Source organism: Gastrolobium bilobum, unplaced genomic scaffold (assembly GCF_033153095.1).
Source record: "Gastrolobium bilobum isolate Gb01-03AN ecotype WA unplaced genomic scaffold, APGP_CSIRO_Gbil_v1 utg3383, whole genome shotgun sequence".
Taxonomy (NCBI): domain Eukaryota; kingdom Viridiplantae; phylum Streptophyta; class Magnoliopsida; order Fabales; family Fabaceae; genus Gastrolobium; species Gastrolobium bilobum.
Genome location: NW_026897823.1, coordinates 1059 through 20248, shown reverse-complemented (window position 1 = coordinate 20248; position 19190 = coordinate 1059). Strand labels below are relative to the sequence as shown.

Sequence of the window (19190 nt, the reverse complement as noted above, 5' to 3'; positions counted from 1 at the left end):
GAAATGGTGGAATTGGACCTAGAGCAAATTATTAGGCAAAACGATGTTTGAATGATGTAGGATGAAAATTGGCATCTAAAATGGTGTTTTGGTAACCTAAGGATGCTTAAGAAAATTAGAAAGATAATAAAGAAAAATAATTTGTAAAATTACACTATTATGGCCGAAGAACCTACCTAGGTGTGGGGGAGGATTTTGATGTTTTTGTATTTTGATAGAATTGTCGTGTTCTGACGATCCGTATATGGTCGTTGTAGGTTGCCATACGTGGATTTGAACCCCAAAGGGATTGTGGTGAGTATTTTAAATCATGCATTTATGCTTGAGAATTGGCATGAAATTGTTGAATGAGAGTTGATTGGGAATGTCCTCTGTGCAGGCATTTCTGTTGTGTAACGAGCTCGGAATATATATTGCATTGGAGCTACGTGGAGAGAATTACACAGGTAACTTCTTGGTACTGGGGCTTGATCCCCTTGTGTATTCCACCATGCCCGTTGAGGGTGATGGTAGGAAGTGTATGTAAGTAATGTAGGATAACATGTTTATGCATATAGTACGTGTGTTGGTACGTAGGATGTACCGTGTCTCTAACCAGTAGACGTGTTGCCTTCGGGCGTTACGGACTTTCACTGGATAGGTCTCCGTGAGGGAGTTCTAATTGACCTGGGGTCGTGGTGTGTGATCCGGATAGGAGCACACTAGGAAGTCTCGGGTGGTATTGGATGGAGGGTGCCTTGGTTTAATGTTCTGGGAACACGCCTTGGTTGAGACCCGTAGGCTTATATGCCGAGGCCAATAGGCTGCACGTTGCGTGGTATTGGCATTGACCATTCCAGCTTCGTCGTATTTTTGTATCCCTATGCTCCCCTATTTCTCTAAATCCCTTGCTTTATCCCGTTTTAAGATGTTATGTTATGTTATTTATATGCATCGAAGTGAACCATTGGGCGGAGTATTCTCCAGAACCTCTGGGTTACTGAGATATATTCGTATATCTCACCCCGCGCTGGGGGCTTTATTTCATGAGGTAGCAGTGGCGTTGGAGCGGCGGGAAAGAAGCCCGTGTGATGATTTGTTGTAGATGATTAGACGGAGGATTATTATTTTGCATTTTGGTGGCCATTGGGCCTAGGCTAGACTTAGGGCATGAACATTGCATATGGATGTAGGAGGAGATTTATTGTCATATTTGTTCATGTCATTTTTGCCTAAGTCTAGTTACATATGTCATTTGAGGTTTATTCATTATGTTGTATTTGAAGATTAGGGTTTGTAAAGTGTAATATTTCATTTGGAAGTTGTAATTTGTACATGAATACTTGATGTAATATGGAAACATGTAATATGATAAAAGGGCAATAGGCCTATTTTAGGATTATGATTATGTGTATGTTTAGAAAATGCATGCAAATGGACCTTGATGATTGAAATATGTTAAGTGTTAACAAAGTAAGCAATATGATATGAATTAAGAAATTTAATCTAAACTATGATGGGTTGTAAGAGCCCCAAGGCATTGTTGGTCCTTGTGTTTTCCACCCAATGATTATTAGGTACATTTTGAGGTCATATATCACTAGTGCAAATTTGGGAATTATTGAAAAAACAAAGGAAACTCTGGCGAATTTTTTAGAAATTGGCATAATTTAGACGAATTTTGGGAGAGCATATCTCCCTCCACAGATGTCTGATAGGGAAGTTCCATACGCCGTTTTGAAGATTGAGATGTCCTCTATCTCGTGTTAAAATTTGAAGAAATTATAGGTTGGACGTCGTCCTGTAGAGGGATGTGAACACGGACTGTTCAATGGACTACTGCACATTGGGCAGTTCTGGACCGAGTTTGGGAAATTTATTCCTGCTTCATTTCTTGGTAAAATTAGGTTTATGATATATCAAATTGAATCTTGAGATGTCTAGTTTGTTGTATAAAAATTTGAGAGCAATTGGTTGAGTATATTTTCTGCAGTAATTGATTTAGTGAAGGATGTTTGGAGCTGTTTGGGGGTTGGCTGGCAGATTTGCTTGTCCAACTTCAAACGGCGATATCCGGAGCAAACGAGAAATTTACGACTCGTGTGATAGCTTCCTAGAAAGGTAATTAAGTCTAGAATAACATACTAAAATATGGGAGGCTTGTTATATGCAGTTCATCCGCAAAAAATTAAAGACCGAACCATGTTCGGATAGGTAGAAAACATGAAAATGAGATTTTGACTAAGTGAGTTTATGGGAACCCCTTAGTGACTTGAGAGATGTAAAATAAGTTATAAAAGTAGTTTAAGTAATTATTCCGCGAAGATTTTACAGTTATGGTCACAGCTTTTAATTATTACGCCTTTTTATTGATTTAAATGCTCGCGTAATAAACGGAAAAAGTTTACTCGCATTTTTATAAATGAACTGCTGTGATTGTAACTGTGCTTAATATTGTAATTAATGTTAACAATACCGGTGTACAACGGGCTGTTACATAAACCATGAAAACACTCATCTTTAGGCCCATGAACAGAGGTAGGCTGCAACCTTCATGAAGAGAAATCAAGAGATTGAAGGCTTCAAAGAAGAAACTAAAACCATAGAAAGGTTCCTAAGGTTTCAAGGAAGATCTCTTATCAAATAGTCTTGATGTTTTTGTGAGGTTTTCTAAGAGATATGAGCTCTCAAAGCATCTTGAGTGGTGGCTGGTCTATGAGGAGGAAAAATGTGCAGAATATTCATGGAAGATGAAGAGAATAAGAAAGAAAACAACCTAGAAACACTTACAAGATATTCTAGCCACTTTTATTGATTTTTTCACCTAAAGCTTAATTCCTATTGGTTCTTTTTCTACACACTCACCTTGTCATCACCTATACAAAATTCTAGAATCCTTCCAAGTAACTTAGCCACCTCACTTAAAGAAAATGACTAGGATTGCTTACTTGGACATTTAACAACTTTTGAATATTCAAACTTAACATCCATTGTTCATTCTTTCAAGACTTGTCAAATTTAATTCTAATTGGTTGGTCTTCATCCAACTTTGACCTTCTTGAATATAAATCATTCAAGGTTACATAGAATCACTTACAAATAAAAAATTATGCAAAGTATTCACAAAGTTAAGTTATGTTACTAACTTGACAACTTTGTATGCATCTTTGACTTAAACCAATTTCCATTGATTTCTAATTAATCTTACTTTGACTCAATTTTAGAAATTAATCTAAATATCATTTGATCATAATAAGATCACTTTAAACCCATAAAATTTCTATAGAATTTAATTACATCATCTAATTAAAGTTTAAGACTAGTTTTGTTACTTTTAAGTCACATTGACTTGTATTCATTCTTCTTGATTAATTTTCATTCAACTTTGACTCATTTTTAATTATTAATATAATTATCATTAGACTAATCTAAGATCATATTGAACTCACTAAATTCTCTAAAGAATTTAATGATAACATCCAATTCAAGTTTTGATCACATCTAGTCTATTTTCCAAGTAATTCATGACTTTCTCTATAATGACATATACATCATGAATTCTCTTCATACATATATTTATGTACTATATAGGACTTGCTTGGCATGAAATGTATCCCTGTGTATCTCATTATCTCAATTCCATGATCAATGGATCATTACTTTACATAATTGATCACAGATTCTATGAACAACACTTGATCTACTGAACTCTTGTTTGATTTTCTTGTTTAACCTAACTTGATTTCCGTATAAAAAATGTAATTTATTAGCTTGATGAGTGGTTATATGCAAGTTGGATTAATAACTAAAATTGAGAGTGTAACTTATACTAAATTAATTTGAATTTGACAATTTATTTTTTCAGCTCTGTCCTTTGATTTTATCAACAAATTATTTTGATAAAGTGAAAGTTTCAAAATGATTTGATATCGAAAAGTGAGTAGAGAAATTTTTTAGATTTTTATTTAATTTAAATATTTATTCATCAAGTCCAACTTGTAATTGTTTTCATTATTTGTTTGTTGTGTGGTATTCTCAATCATTATTATATTTCTTTTACATAAAGCTAAAGAGTTAGTTTCTGATTCCACTTCTTCAGATTGGTAATTCGATTTTTTTTTTTTAATTGGTGAGACCGAAACAATGTTTTTGTAGACACGATATATATTAAATTTGCGTATTATAGATCACATATGGAAACCTTAATGACTATTGTTTTAGAGTTGATCAATTATCTTCACTTGATGGATTAATTGTAAATTTAGATAACTCTAAATGGAATAGGTTGATAATGAGTACAAGACACTACAACTGGTCCACATCTTACTTTGTAGGGACGGTTTGGCTACTCTTAAAAGAAAAGAAAAGAAAAGTAAATAAAATCTTATCACTCTAAGCTGCACAAGTAGGAGCTTTGCCCGTAATTACGGGCTTGACATTGGCACATTTAGCGGTTGCTGGGGCTCCGTTGAACGTGAGATCAACATCACTTAACTCAACACCCTCACATGGGTTACCACTGCTGCAAATAAGAATCACCCCTTCTGGAGTTCCTGAAGTGCCTTTAATGTTCTTGAAGGAAACCTTGCTTATCTTTACTTTTGATGGAGTCTAAGACATTGAAAGCGTACAAGAAACAGACAAAAATGAGTCATATAAACTACCTCATTCAAATTAAGACAAGAAGATTACTAGTTAAGATAATATACCTGCTTGTTGCACTGGTTCCATGGACAGTACTCTTGGTCTATGATGACAGGGTTCTTAACATTAACAACAGTAATATCTTCAAAATGCATATCAGTGATAGGAGATGTTCCAGGGGCGCTAGGCCAGGTCTTGATCCTAACACCATTGTCAGTGTCAGTCAAGGTGCAATTCTTAACAAGTAAACCTTCAACAGGTTCTTCATTTGGGTACTTCCCAAGGCTTCCAACACTAATACCATGACCAGGTCCACAATTCACATTTTGAACAGTTATTTGTTTACTCCCATCACCCAATGAGATGCAGTCGTCTCCGGTACCAATGTTCGTGTTAAGAACCTTCACATCAATTGATCTTCCAATGTGAATTCCATCAGTGTTTAAGCTTGTTGCAGGGGCAGTAACTTTGAAGCCATCAAATGTAAAATTGTTGCATCCCAAAACATTCACATGAAAGTTTTTGCTATCCTTAGTTGTAATGTCCCGAATAACTGAATGTTTGAGGAAATTAAAACCAAAATTCTGTTGCCATTTGACAGAAAAATCAATTAGAATGCTTGATATATAATTGATACTATTAAAGGTAAAAGTTTATGTGTCATTAAAAATTTAAAATGCCGATATTAATATTTACCATTGAAAGCTTCTTGCAATTAGTGTTTGACCCACAATCATTTTGCTTCCAAGCAGTTGCACCTTGACCATCGAAAATTCCATTGCCTGATAAGGTGAAAAAGTCAACATATCCAAACTTGATCCATTGATCGACCCCCTTGAGGTCATCAGGGTTTGTAGGTGCTTGAATTGTGCCATCAACTCGAACTTCAATAGGAGCCTTGCAAGGACCTTTGACATCAACGGCGTTCATCTTGTATGTACCAGCAGGAATCACAATTTTGGCTGGAGTTGTTGATGCACATGCTTCTTTCCAAGCACTTAAGAATGCCTTAATAATTAACAACATGCAAAACACAAATCAATTATAAACACGAAAGAAAAGGACTTGGCCCTTGACACTATCCAAAAAGATTAAAAGTAATAATAATAGTAATTCTCAATGTCAGCTCAACATGATAATACCGTAGTTATATCTGCATTTGGTGCTCCGCCAAATTTTGATATGTCAAAGACCCCAGGTTGAGCTCTACCAAAGTCAGCTAGAAATAAGAATAAAACAATTGATGTGATGGCGAACTTCATATCTGTTTTGATTATTATCGCTAGAACGTTGTCTTTTTGCACTTCTCTTGAAGAATGAATGTGGTTTCAATGTATAGTGCAACTCAATTTATATTGGAGCGGCAAGCCTCAAGAACATAAATATGGTAAGCAAATTGGTATCCAAATATAACCTTTTTCCATTTTTAATTGTTTGGCTTAGTTTTGGTATTATTATTAGTAATTCATTTTTCATCACTGATTGATAACGAATCAATCTACTTTTGCTTATGTATCATGTGGCGAGGAGAAAACTCGTGCAATGTCTATAGTTATTCCTTTTTTTTTTTTTTTTCTTAGCCACTCATGAAGATTCAAATTTTCAATTTTCTTTTTTGTCTCATGTATTATTTTCCAATTACATTTTCACTACTCAAATAAAAAGCTGTCTAAATGAAGTTTATGCCAACGAAGAGAAAGAGTATTCTGTTTTTGTCAATGTAGTAGGCATTTCCTTATGGCAGAGTTTTGGGGCGCGTTTATTGACTTAGATTATTTAGCTTCGAAGCATGGGTTTAGACAGCTTTAGCATGAAGGGGATTCCCTAATATTGGCCACAAAGCTTATCTTGAAGGAGTGCATGGTTGAAGTATCCATTGAGTCCTCCGTTGGTGCATCCTGTTAGAACCTTTCTCAGCCTCCCTTCGATAATTAAAATCACTCATACTTATAGAGTAGCCAACGGAGTAACGGATTGACTCGTTACTCACTGCTTTCCTCCATGGGTTGGACTTGTATATTTTCCATTCCGCACCACATGAATGTTATCAGTTGCCGTTAAAAGACATGAGGGGTGTGGGAATGCTAAATTGTGCTAGTTGCTTGTGTTTTTGTTTTAAAAAAAAAAATATAGAAAGAGAAAATGATATAAGAAAGGTAACAAAAAAATGGGAGTCCTGGATCTTCTAATATTGAAAATTCACACAAGAGTCAAGTGAAATTTGTTAACATTAGTGAAGAGAGATAAATACAAAAGTTTTACATCATCTTGAAAAAATTCTTGTATAATCTTGAGAACTCAAATTAATTTGATGCACATGGCCAATATATTTAAGTCATATTATAATAAATTATGATAACTAATAATTAATTACTATAAATTAATGATGTATCAGTAATTTATTGGCATAATAACTGGTGGAGGGAATGACAGATGTGGCAGCAGTTCGTCTCCGATGCCAGCTCTCAGCAACCAAAGAGAACATAATTGAGTATTCAAGGACACCAATTGAGAAATTCTTTAATTTAATTCGTAGTGAACATCACATAAAACCACAAACTTCACCATAGTAGTTTGTTATTTATTATATGAAAAGCTATCTCCTGCACCCCACATGTGTTGAAGTATTTTTATTTATTTTTTTTAAATAGGAAAATATAGCGTGAATTTATTCTATGTGAAGTTATCTCATCTAACCCCAACAATATTTATTATATGAGAAGTTATCTCCTGCAACCTTCGTGATCACATTTTTCTAGTAGTGAATATAGCATGCGTATGCAAGTATTTCAAAAAAAAAAAAAGTTGAAGATTTCATTTTCTCAAATTAATAACTAACACGTATAAAGTTATGGGGAATATTAAAAATGCATGGTAGGCAATGTTTAGCTAAGAATTTTTTGAGAGGGCTCCTTTCCTCCTTTGGATCTATGTATGTTCGAAAATGAGCGTAGACGATACGTACCCAACAAAGGAAAATAAAAAGAATTTGCATAATAGTGTGGCAAGCGACTCGAGGCATGGTTAGTGAAAGCGACACTTGAGGGTTTATGCTCCATATTGAAGAATATATCCTGCTGTTGCAGCTTTTGCTTTTTTCAACTGATTGAGTAGGAACAACTCTCTCTGCCATTGATTTCTTCAAATAATCTTTAAACGTTGCTGCTGATCATCCTCACCCAGCAGGTAGCTAGAGATCGAAATTTGATGCATCGATGAACCATACTATTCATCTACTATAATGCCCAAACATAAAGTCATCATTAAAAGTAACACTCTATTGTGTCAGAATCAAGAGACAAAAGAGTCAGCTTCGCTTTAGTCCATTTATTTAGTACTTTTATAATGAACAAATTTCAGTGTGAAACTACAACAGTTCTCATTCACTAAGTCAAACACTCCGTTAAGGCTGTTAGTTACATTTTTTGTAGAATGAAGTGAAATTAGCCTTTTGTAGGCCATGAACATAAAAGAGAAAAAAAAAATTGTGCTGAAGAAGTAACCTTTGTCTACCTTCAATCATGTTCAACCCATGAATCATACAATAGACATGTAAGGGGCTTAAAGTTGATGCCTTTATTCGGATAACTATTTGTTCGGTCCTAGAGAACCGTAAATGATATACAGTATAATATGTGTTCAGATATACCCTATAGATAGGTACCTTTGTTGTCTTATAACCAATATCCCAATCACTGTGCACAAGCAACAGACTTATAGCTGAGACGTGGGTGTATGCACAGTGTGGACAAAAGTTGTAAATGAATTCAGAATGTGTACCTGGGGGTCTTAAGCCTTGTATATATAGGGGTTACCTCTTGGGCTGTGTAGATCTTCCTGTTGGTGTAGGATTCAAGTACTCAGTATTAGGGATGAGGGTTCTATCCTCTTTATCTTTATTGTTCCACGCTGTTAGGATAATTGAGTTGTTATCCATTAAGGGATTCTTGGGTAGGTAGTTAGGATATGGATATATTCCATAACAGTTACCCCTCAGCCTGGTATTCTGAAGCTCGGAATGCCGGGGTGTTAAAGTATTATCTCAGACTCGGTCTTATCCGAGGTTATTCGTTTGGAGCTCCTGCTCCTTTGTGGTTGCGCATCGATCTCGTTATTCGAGGTCCGTGCTGAGATGTAATTTTTTTTCTCTTTTTGTCTTCTTTTGGCTGAAGTTTCTTCTGGTCGTGTTTTACTGAGGTGTTAAACCTTGGCGGCTTTATCAAAAATAAGATCAAATTTGAGCTCTGTGCTGTTAGAATGACCTTTCCTTTCTTGCGTGTTTTGACGATTATGGAGGTCCACGTGTCCCACTTCCACTGGTAGTTCATGCACCGTGAAATGCGCACCATCCTGAGCTTATGCAGGTCATGATTGAGTTTATTTAATATGTTTGCAGAGTAAATTTACCCTTTTAGCCCTCAGTGATTCAACCATTTAGAACCTCTTTGTCTGCGCGCCTGGGGGGTTTTTCCCTTTAAAATCTCATTTTCAAGTCATTTTATGACTTTCACTTTCTTCTGGGTTTTCCTCCTCCATTTCTTGCATTTTCTTTCGAGTCTCCTAGCCTTTTCGCTACTGTTCTTCGTGAAGACTGTCGTGGAGTTCTGAGTCCGCTTGCTCTTTCCTCCTTTCCTATTACACAGGTACTTCCTCTCCCGTTGCTTCCTTTTGCTATCAGTTTAAGTAGCATTGCAATGTTTTGTGCTTCTTCATACTCTGTTAGGAAGGGTCATTCAGTTACGTCCCTTTGTCGTATCCCCAGTCGAGTGTCTTGAGGGGAGTATTTCTCTCTTGTGTTCTCTTGTGGGGCTGATAATGAGTGCCCCTGGTCTTTCTTCTGGTTCAGCTGCTGGCCGAGGTGGTGGAGAGGACATTGATGAAGAGATGGTTAAACAATTGCCTCGGTCAGTTCAATACTGGCTCTTTGTTAAAGAGTACACCGAGGAGGTGAAGCTTCAACAGCTTCTTCGGGGTCGCCGAGGTCCCCGAGGTGGACGCGACAGGAGAAGACAAGTTAGGAGAGGAAGGGGGGCGTCAGCCTCAGCTTTATTTTGGTAGTGCTGTTGGTAGGGGTGGGCCTTCTCCGGCCTCTACCCCAAAAGTTCACCCTAGGTTGTACTCCTCTTATAATCCAGTTCCTCTATCCTACATTTTGCCTTCATCTCAAGTTGCTCCAGGTCCGAGATCAGTTCTAGACCGGATCGTTCCACTTAGGCTCAGCGATAGTTCTTCTAGTTCTTCCTCATCTGAATTAGGTTCTCTGAGGTCAAAGACCTTTTTTATCTCATTCTTTGGTTCGTCTTCAGTTCAAGTACCACTTATTGATCTTGACAGTAGCTCTGATAGTTCTCTCCCTTTTCTTGGAGTCCATGCCCGTCGATGTCTGACCTTAGTAGTCCGGGGTCGGATGTAGTTGATTTTTATACTGACTCTCGTCCTTCGTGTTCCAGGTCTGTAGTCATGCAGGAATCCAACGTCCAGAATTGGGTTCTTCTTGAGATTCTCAACATGCGGTCTGCCATGTCACCTGCTGAGGTATCCCAACTTCCTGTTGGAGACCCTTCTGAGGTTGATATTCTCCCGGCAGATGATAGCCCAGTATGTGCGGGTCCTGGCGAGGACGAATCTCATTTTTTCTTTTTTTTTATCGGGACCTGATTACCAAGGTGGGACTTCGGTTCCCCCTTTTCGAGTTCCAAATAGTCGTGATTCGCCGGCTTCAAATTTCTCCTACACAACTTCATCCCAATTCTTGGGCCTTCGTTCGAGGTTTCGAACAAGTGTGTGCATATCTCTGCCTTCCTTGTTCAGTTTGTTTGTTCTTCTATTTATTCGATGTATATACAGCCCAGACTGAGGACGAGGTTAAAGAGAGGAAAGGTTGGGTTACCCTCCGAGGTGCTCCAAATCGGGGTATTTTTATTCCCTACTCCCAATCTTTCAAGGGCTTCAAAATGCCTACTTTAAAGTGGTAGATTGTTCTGATTCACTCCCCTGGTTCGCCGAGGAATGGTTGGACGGAGGGGATTTGGCATGTCGGTTGGAGCTTTATTGGATGCGAAACCATTACCAAAGGCGTCCTAGGGATTATTATAGTACTTCGGGAGTAGCTCTTTCCGATTCGGAAAGATTGACAGCTTCCGTCCTAATTGGTTATGCCAAAGAGTTTGGCATTATCGACTTAAGTCAGATTGTGGATAAGTTTGGAGATGATCTCCTTCATGAACTCGGTATGTGATTCCCCTTACGAGGTTCACTTTAATTTATTTCATAACTTGCTTTCTAATTTTTGGCTCTTTTTGCAGTTAGTATGACGAGCTCCGCGTACAAGAAATTTTTGCTGAAACCTAAGAAGACTTCTTCGAAGGGAAAGGCTACTGACGATGCCGCCCCCAATGCTGAAGTGACAAAGAAAAGGCGACTTAATGTTGTGACTGGAGGCAGCTCGTCTGTTATGGGCGACGCTGCGCTCTCATCTGAGGTCTTTGCTTCTCAGTTCACCCCTTTCGTATCTCCATCTCCCCATGCTCCTCAAGGGGACATTGTAGTTTTGGAGCCCAGTGAGCTGTGGAGGGTAGGGATTTTGGACCGGCTTAGGGTCGCCCTCAAGCCTCCTCTTATGGGTGGTTCGCCCTTGACTCCCGACATCAGGTCTATGCTGGCTCAGATGGAGGAGGAGGCATTAAAGACGACTTCCTTGATCCAATCCTTGTCAACTTCCTCCAACTCTTCACTCACCATTAAGATGGATGAGCTCTTGGGGAAGCAGGATGAGCTTTGCAAATCGAAGTTCGAATTGGAAGTGAAAGTCCGGGATCTTGCCTCCGAGCTGGCCGAGGTGAAGGAAGCTCTGGCTTCGGCTAAAGTCAAGGTGGACAACTTGAGCGCTGAAAAGGAGGCTTTCTCAAAGACTCTGGCTAACAAGGATGCTCAGCTTCAGAAGGTGTAGCCGACTTTGAGGAAGCTTGATCTGTCATTGCAATTGTCGCCATCAAGTCCTTTGAGAATGCTATTGCACAAGCTCAGGTTCTGAATCCCGATTTTATCACGAATAGGATGGACGTTGCCTATAGCGTGAAGGATGGCTCCATTGTTCCTGGGACTCCAGATCCCAAGTCCCCTGAAGAGGAAGAAAACATGACCGAGATTGATGGAGTTGTTCCAGCCGCTGACATGGAATGAAGGGGTCGGAATGCCGACTTTACAATGTAATTTTTCTTTGGGGACTTAAGTCCCCTTTTTAGATCTGTGTGAACATCTTTGCCATTTTATTTCGGCCTTTTAATTTTGAAATTTAATTGGGCGTCTACTGTACGAACCCGCACCGTTAATTAAGGAAATTAATTAATTAATTAAGAGAAATTAGGAAATTATTCCATAATTGACTCTAATAATTATTATGAGGCTTTAATAATTATAGTAAGTGAGTAATAATGCTGAAAGTCACTTTTCGGACGAAAAGTGCAGATACTGATTCTGCTACTCGGTATAAATGCGTACCGATGAAGTATCCCGGAAAATTATAATAAGTGAATGAATATTCATAGAATAATATGTAGGACTGTAATTTCAAGTTTCAAGTTAAAATAACGTGAACTAGTACCAGAACTGATACTGGCTATGGAAAAGTGCGTACCGAAAAGGTGTTGCGAAAAATATAACAAAAATATGATAAATCTTAGAAAAATGAGTAGGTTCAGAATCCTAAGTTTGGGGATTAAAAATGCTAAGCGTAGCAATTAATGATAATACTATGTGTGTTATTCTTAAGTGGCTATATATATGCATGTTTGGGCTCAAAACTCTAGGTGCCACTCTTCCCTATGTGAGTTTCCTTGGTGGCTGACCAGAGAACACTATTCCATTTCTTTCCCTTCTCCATTCTTGAGCTTTGAGGCTATTTTCTTCATGAAAGCTTCCCCTAAACACTTGTTGTGAGAGAGAGTTATCATTGGAAGTGGGTTGTGGTCTTACTTCTGAGTTAGAGAGTCAGTTTGAGGGAGAGTTGGGTGCTAACTTTGAGTTTGGAGAGTGTGTGAACCTTTTACTTGGCATTGGTGGTGCCAAAGAGCCATTTTTGGGTGCAAGAACTAACCTTTGAGGTGGCATTTTCGTTTTCTGTACAAGTCAGAATTTGGGGAGTTGATTGGTGAGCTCCTTGAGCCTTTGCTTTGCTGCTTTGAACCTTGGTAAGCCTTACCACCTTGATCATGAGTTTATGTGGTTAAAAATGGAACCTTGATGCATGTAATGAACCTATGATCATACCCTAACGTTGGGTAATGTTAAACACACCTTAAAATCGTATGTTTAATCTTTTGTATGCATGAAATGAACCACCTTTGGGAGGGATATCTCGCGAAATGCAGAACTGCATTCTGTCGCGAAATATCCAGATATGGGGTCTTGTGATATTCGAATATGGATATCCGAAAATGATATCCGGATATGCATATCCAGATATGATATCCGGATATTGATATCCGGATATGTGCCCGACAAATATACGAATATTCTGGGTTTTCGAAGAACAGTAGCTGCACTGTTCATACAGAATGATGTTTGGGGTTTGTGGACCCTAGATTGGCTAAGTTGAACCTCTGTAATAATTAAACTAAGTCAGAATCTAAGTGATTAAGGGCTTGTGGCTTTGTGAGAAGCCTAAAGACATGAAACGTAAAGGAAATGCGTTGTCTTTATGTGATGTGCGTGTAGAGTATGAATATTGATGTGATTATTGGTCCAAACAGATTGTGATCTTGTTGTTTGTGGACTTTGAGCTTGTGTGGACTCTTGTTTTGGATAGCTAGCTTGCAAGGTAAGCTTTCGTGTCCTCGGATTGATCTGTTGTTTGTTCCACCGACCTCCATGGGAGGGTGGTGTATATGCATGGTATGTTTTTATGAAAATGTTATATGCATTGATATATGCCTGAGATATGTGAATATGTCTGTTGATTACTTACACAATTAGACTGCGACTCTGGTGTGTAAGGCATGTAGTGTATGGAAGTGATGTTGTTTACTTACACAATCAGACAACGACTCTGGTGTGTAAGGCATAAGACTGCGACTCTTATGTTTAGATGGGTCGCAGACGTGCATAATCCCTATCCTGTTCCCTGGCCAGTCGAACCGCATCTACATACATCACATGATTAACGAGTTGTAGTATTTAGCTCGTTGAGCAAGAGATTATACTATCATGATATAAATGCCTTAACATGAACATGCATTGAAATCACTGCTTTTGAACTTATATTATACTTGTAAGTGAGCTTGGGGCGGAAGAGTCCTTGAGGACCCCTTGTCTTACTGATATTTTTTTTAGAGATCTCACCCCGCGTTTGTGGCACACATTTCAGGTTCAGGTAATGCTGGGGTTGAGACCTCTAGCGGCAGGAGACCGGAGCTTAGCTGAGAAATATGCTGTGTATAATTATATGGTTTGGATGCTGACATGCTTTATATTATTGTTATCTTATTTGATTTGAGACTCTGTTGGGCTATGTTGCCTTAGTTGGTGAGCATGGGGATTGTCCATGCCACATTGATTGACTATGTCCTATTTAGTCTTGAGTTGTTTTAATGTATTAGGAGTATGCTCCGGACTACGTGTTGTAGTTTCGTGATGTAGATACACTCACTTATTTTATCTATAGAGGTATTTTAGTTAGTTGTCTTTTGCAAACTACATACAAGCAATGTTTTGAAAATGAATTAAGTAATTCAACTTGGTAATGATAATGACGTCATGATTGGAAAGAAAAAGATATTCCGCAATTTTAATTAAGCGTGGCTTAATACAATGACATGTTAACAAATCGGGTTAACACGGGGTGTTACATTTTATGGTATCAGAGCACTTTCTAGGGAAAAAGCCTGTATGTTTTTCAATAGCTTAGGATGCTTTGTGATGTCTTGTCTTGTGTGTTTTCTTTGTTGAGTGTTATTATGATAATGCATATGTGATCACAATGTGTGGGCCTGATAAACTCATAATTTGTGTAACTTGTGCAGAGTCATGGTAATACCCAGAAGAACTCGCCAGACTGCTGAAGGTCAACCCGACCCGATCCTGACTGCATTAGCTGAGATGCAGGAGGCCACTAGATTGGCCAACGTGGCAATGATGGACACCGCTCGAGAGGCGAACCAGAAGGCCACAGAGGATGCTCTTGAGGCGAACCGGCTGGCGAACATGACCTTGATGAGGGTCATGTTGGAGGAGATGAGAGCTGGCCCTGCGGTTGGTCAGTTCCCTCTGCCACCACCGCCACCTCCACCTAGTCTTCAGGGCGAGAGCCAGAGCCACCATGTTGAGGGCACTGGTCAACTCACTGGGGTGATGAAACCCTATGTGGAGCCTGCGGAAGACCGTGATGTGATTGATCGCCGGCTTAATGCTTTCCGCAAGCATAAGACAACTTCCTTTTATGGATCTTATGATCCTATTGCTGCGGCGAGATGGCTTCAGGCGCTGGACAAGATTTTCCGTATGATGCAGTGTACTGATCCATAGAAGCTGATGTTCACCACGTATATGCTGGAGGGCGATGCCCATGAGTGGTGGATGAACACCTCTCATGCTTTTGAGATGCAGGGTCATGTTATGACATGGTCATTCTTCGAGGATTGCTTTCTGGGTCGATACTTCCCTTATGATGCGCAGGAGAGGAAGCAGGGAGAATTCGACAGGTTGGTGCAGGGCTCGTTGTCTGTTGACGAGTACATGACCAAGTTCAATGAGCTGGTTAAGTTTGCTCACTTTTGGATGGAGAGGCCTACTCTGATCTTCTTAGCTGCTAAGTTCCGCAGGGGACTTAATGAGGATGTTGCTGGTTACCTCGCTGGTTCTGCTTCGAGAGACTTCGAGACACTGGTGCAGCAGTGTCGGGACATCAAGGACTTCTGCAACTCGAGTAAGGCCAAGAGGGCCAAGATTGCTGAGACGAAGGGAACGAGTAGTTCCACTTCCTGGAAAGACAGAAAGTTTGCTGGAAAGGGCAAAAGGAAGAAATTTGCGGCTAGGCAGGCACCTGGTCAGTTTAAAAGGACCTCTACACAGCAGGGAGGTTTTGCTAGACCTTCCTCAACTTCTTTATGTACGGGATGCAGAAAGGAGCATATGGGACGTTGTGCTACTGGGGAGTTGATATGCTTCAAGTGTGGAAAGAGTGGCCACATGGCCAAGGATTGTTATACTTCAGTGGCTGGGACTGCAGCAGTTCAGGCAGCCCCTCTTCGGATGATTCCTGCTCCACCTGCTGAGGCCCCTGCAGTGCCACTGACCACTGGACGTGTTTACTTCCTGGATAGGCAGTAGTCGGATAGAGCTCCAAACCTTGTCAGAGGTAATGTTTCCATTGGTGGAATTGCTGTTGATATTTTGTTTGATTCTGGGGATACGCATTCTTGTATTGTAACCCCGATTGTTGTGGGGCTTGAGTTGCCCATGTCTGTGCTTTCTCCACCATTGCGGGTGACTACCGCCACCGGAGAAAGGTGTGATACTACCACTGTTCATCAAGATGTTGTGTTTCAATGGGATGGTTGTGACTACTCGGTAGATCTGATAGGATTGCCAATGGCTAATTTTGGAAATCATCCTTGGCGTGGATGGATTGTCCAATAGTTATGCGATGATTAATTGATTGATTGATTGTTGTGCCTAGCGAGTGGTGATGTCTCCGTGTGATTCCACAGCCAGTTCCTCGCCCTTTATTGCTACGGGCTAGGAGAGCTTTGCGAGAAGGGACTTTGGTTATGTCATGTTGGGAGGTTTAGTCAGTGGGACACAGGAGGATCTCACTGGCATTTGTAACACCTCGTGTATACCCGGTTTGTTAACATGTCATTGACACGAGCTGTCGAACTCGTGCAAATTAAAAATTAATTCTTTAGGGTTCAGAAAATTTTTGTAGTAAAGTGCAAACCCTAAGTCGTCTCTCAAGGAAATTGTTTGGGTAAAAATCGCTTATGATGACAGAAAATAAAAGGGGGGGTTTGTTTTGATTTCAGTTTGATAATTTATAAAGGCAGAATGTAAAATTGTATGTAAAATTCGTAATTAAAAATAACCAACCTAAGGTTTGGGTTCCATGGACGTCTTTCCTCGGATAAGAGGATATCAGAATCGTGATTGATTTGTCAATCGAATTAGAATCCTTATTTCCAATTGACAACCCTCTCTAAGCGATCGCTTAGCATTTGATCAAAGACGATGCTTCTACTCATACAATCGTAGAGTATCAGCCCGCTTGATTTAAGGTCATAGGGTCAATCAACCTAATCATCAAATCTGATGATTAATCCCTTTCCATAATCGCAATCGCGAACCTCAGATTGAATATCCACGATCGCACGATATCAATCTGAGTTGGAAGGGGAAACAAAACTGATTTGAAATAAAAGGTTCTTAGCCTCGCACGGCTAAGGTAAACATAATTCAAAAAATAAGAAGAAGAAGAAGAAGAACGCAATTGAATAAAAACTCAGAGAGAACTTCTCTATTGTAAAAACTGACTCCCAAGGGTTTCCTAGAGTCCCCTTTAAATAGCCGTCACGCAGGACGGCTAGGGTTTCATCGCTTCAGCCCAAACATAAAATAAAAACCGAATAAAATAAAATGAAACAATAAAACTTGGCTTTGGGCCACTTAAGTAATTGAGTTTTAATTTAAATTGCAAGCCCAATAGTCAAACAAAACTTTAGCAAAACGCATCCAAATTGGCGTCCGAAATAGACCATCTTCTAGGTCTAATTGGGCTTCGAGCTCTTCATACGAATTGTAGCTCTCTGTGTTATCTGAAAAACCCAACAAGAACGGAGTTAATCCGACAACTATGGACCGAGATATGGCCAAAATACAGAAGTAACGTAAAGCTGAAAAATTCTGACGATAATAAATTAAACCCAATCAAAAACTAAAAACCTAAGTTAACTCTAACAATCATTATTTTATTCAAATAAATCCTAAAAATACTAATCAAGAGTAACAAATAAGTGTAACAAAATATGTGTTATCAAATTCCCCCACACTTATCTTTTTGCACTCCTGGGCAAAAACTAAAATTGAAAGTAAATACTAAGATCAACCAATCCTTTCTAATAATTACCAAGCATACAGAAAATATACAAAGATCACAAGTCTTCTACAGATAAATCAATCAGGACAGAAATTCCCTAATCTCAAATCACAAGACCTGCTAATTTCAGCTGCATATGCCAATTACAGAAAATGGTTTCTCACATGATGCTCTCAATATTCTTCTCTCAAGTGTATCAGGTAATCAGTGTATCTCTCAAATCTACTCCAGAAAATTATCCTACCATAGGCTTGCTCAAATTCTACTTCTCCACTGCTAATAACACATGCATGCACAAATCAAGAGGACTTTATGCAGGGTTGTAATGGGGCTGAGGTAAAGGTATGGATGAATATGGAAGAGAAAGCTAAACACCCCAAAATTTTACAAAGAGCAAAAGTTAAGAACTAAACTAAGAACATAAAACAAAGATACTGAAAAGATAAACACTTTTTGCTTCTTCTTTTTTTTTGTTTTTTGTTTTTTGTTTTTTTGTTTTTTTTTTGTTTTGTTTTTTTATGAAGTAAAACCACATAAGTACAACCGCATATGTCACCCCCCACACTTAAATTTTTGTCCGTCTCAGGCAAACCCCCACACTTAAACACAACATCGCAATAAAACCAATGCTCAGTAAAACTCCAGGGCGTGGAATTAATTGGTTTTTCACTTAGGCTTGTAATGCGGCTTAAGAAATAAAAGATATAAAGGCTCAAAGGGGCTCACCAAGGGATAATAATATAAGGGATGGCTATCTGGCTAAAGTGGGTACAGAAAAGAAAGAATGCCTCAATCATATTCATGCATGCAAGTGAAAAATGCAGCTTCAAAAAGAACAAGAGCAAGTTCTAGAGGACAACAATCAAGAGCAGAAACACACAAGAAAGAAAGCATGGCCAGGAGATATGCCATGTATGCGGGCTCAAAACCTCACAAGGGTAAACCAAGTCATGCAATCAACAACACAGAATCAATCAACAGGTAGTTGTAATCCAAGAATCGAGATCAAAGCCTAACAGATTATGCTATCAAACACTGTGATCTATGTCTTCTCCATGTACCACTCAATAATTACCAGAAAGAAAAGGAAAATCTCCTATGAAAAATCAAAAACGAAAAGAAAGAAGAAAATGCAAATAACAGAAAGAAAGAAGAAAATGCAAATAACAGAAAGAAAAGAAAAGAGGGAAGAAAACTCCCCTGAGCTCCCTAAGGAGAATAAACAGCTTCAAGCAGCCTGATCTCTGCTTCCATCTCTGTATCCTCAGGCTGCTGTGGTGTTCCTTCATAGAAGGGCTTCAGACGATGCCCATTCACAGTAAATGTGTTCCCAGTCTGCTTATCACTTGATTCAACTGCTCCATAAGGAAAAATAGCAGTAATAATAAAGGGGCTATCCCATCTTCATCTGAGTTTACCAAGCATAAACTTAAGACGGGAATTGAATAACAACATACTCTAGCCCACTGCAAATTCTTTC

The 19190-nt window shown here is 39.0% G+C and overlaps 1 protein-coding gene across 1 annotated transcript; it reads right to left on the bottom strand.

Annotated features, from left to right (window-relative positions):
• Positions 1 to 4371: 4371 nt before the first annotated feature.
• On the bottom strand, positions 4372 to 5885 carry LOC133310654 (polygalacturonase-like). The gene is made up of 4 exons (XM_061511612.1): positions 5766 to 5885; positions 5320 to 5631; positions 4689 to 5207; positions 4372 to 4590 (listed from the first exon to the last, which is right to left on the bottom strand). Exons 1-4 carry the CDS (start codon positions 5883 to 5885, stop codon positions 4372 to 4374), a joined length of 1170 nt encoding a protein of 389 aa, XP_061367596.1.
• Positions 5886 to 19190: the final 13305 nt, after the last annotated feature.

What these genes read in the sequence shown, in the direction of transcription:
- LOC133310654 (XM_061511612.1), bottom strand. Translation starts at nt 5,885, where the DNA reads ATGAAGTTCGCCATCACATCAATTGTTTTATTCTTATTTCTAGCTGAC. An exon ending in CAAATGCAGATATAACTACG is followed by an intron (nt 5,632 to 5,765) that starts GTATTATCATGT and finishes TTAATTATTAAG; the next exon opens with GCATTCTTAAGTGCTTGGAA. An exon ending in ATTGCAAGAAGCTTTCAATG is followed by an intron (nt 5,208 to 5,319) that starts GTAAATATTAAT and finishes AAATGGCAACAG; the next exon opens with AATTTTGGTTTTAATTTCCT.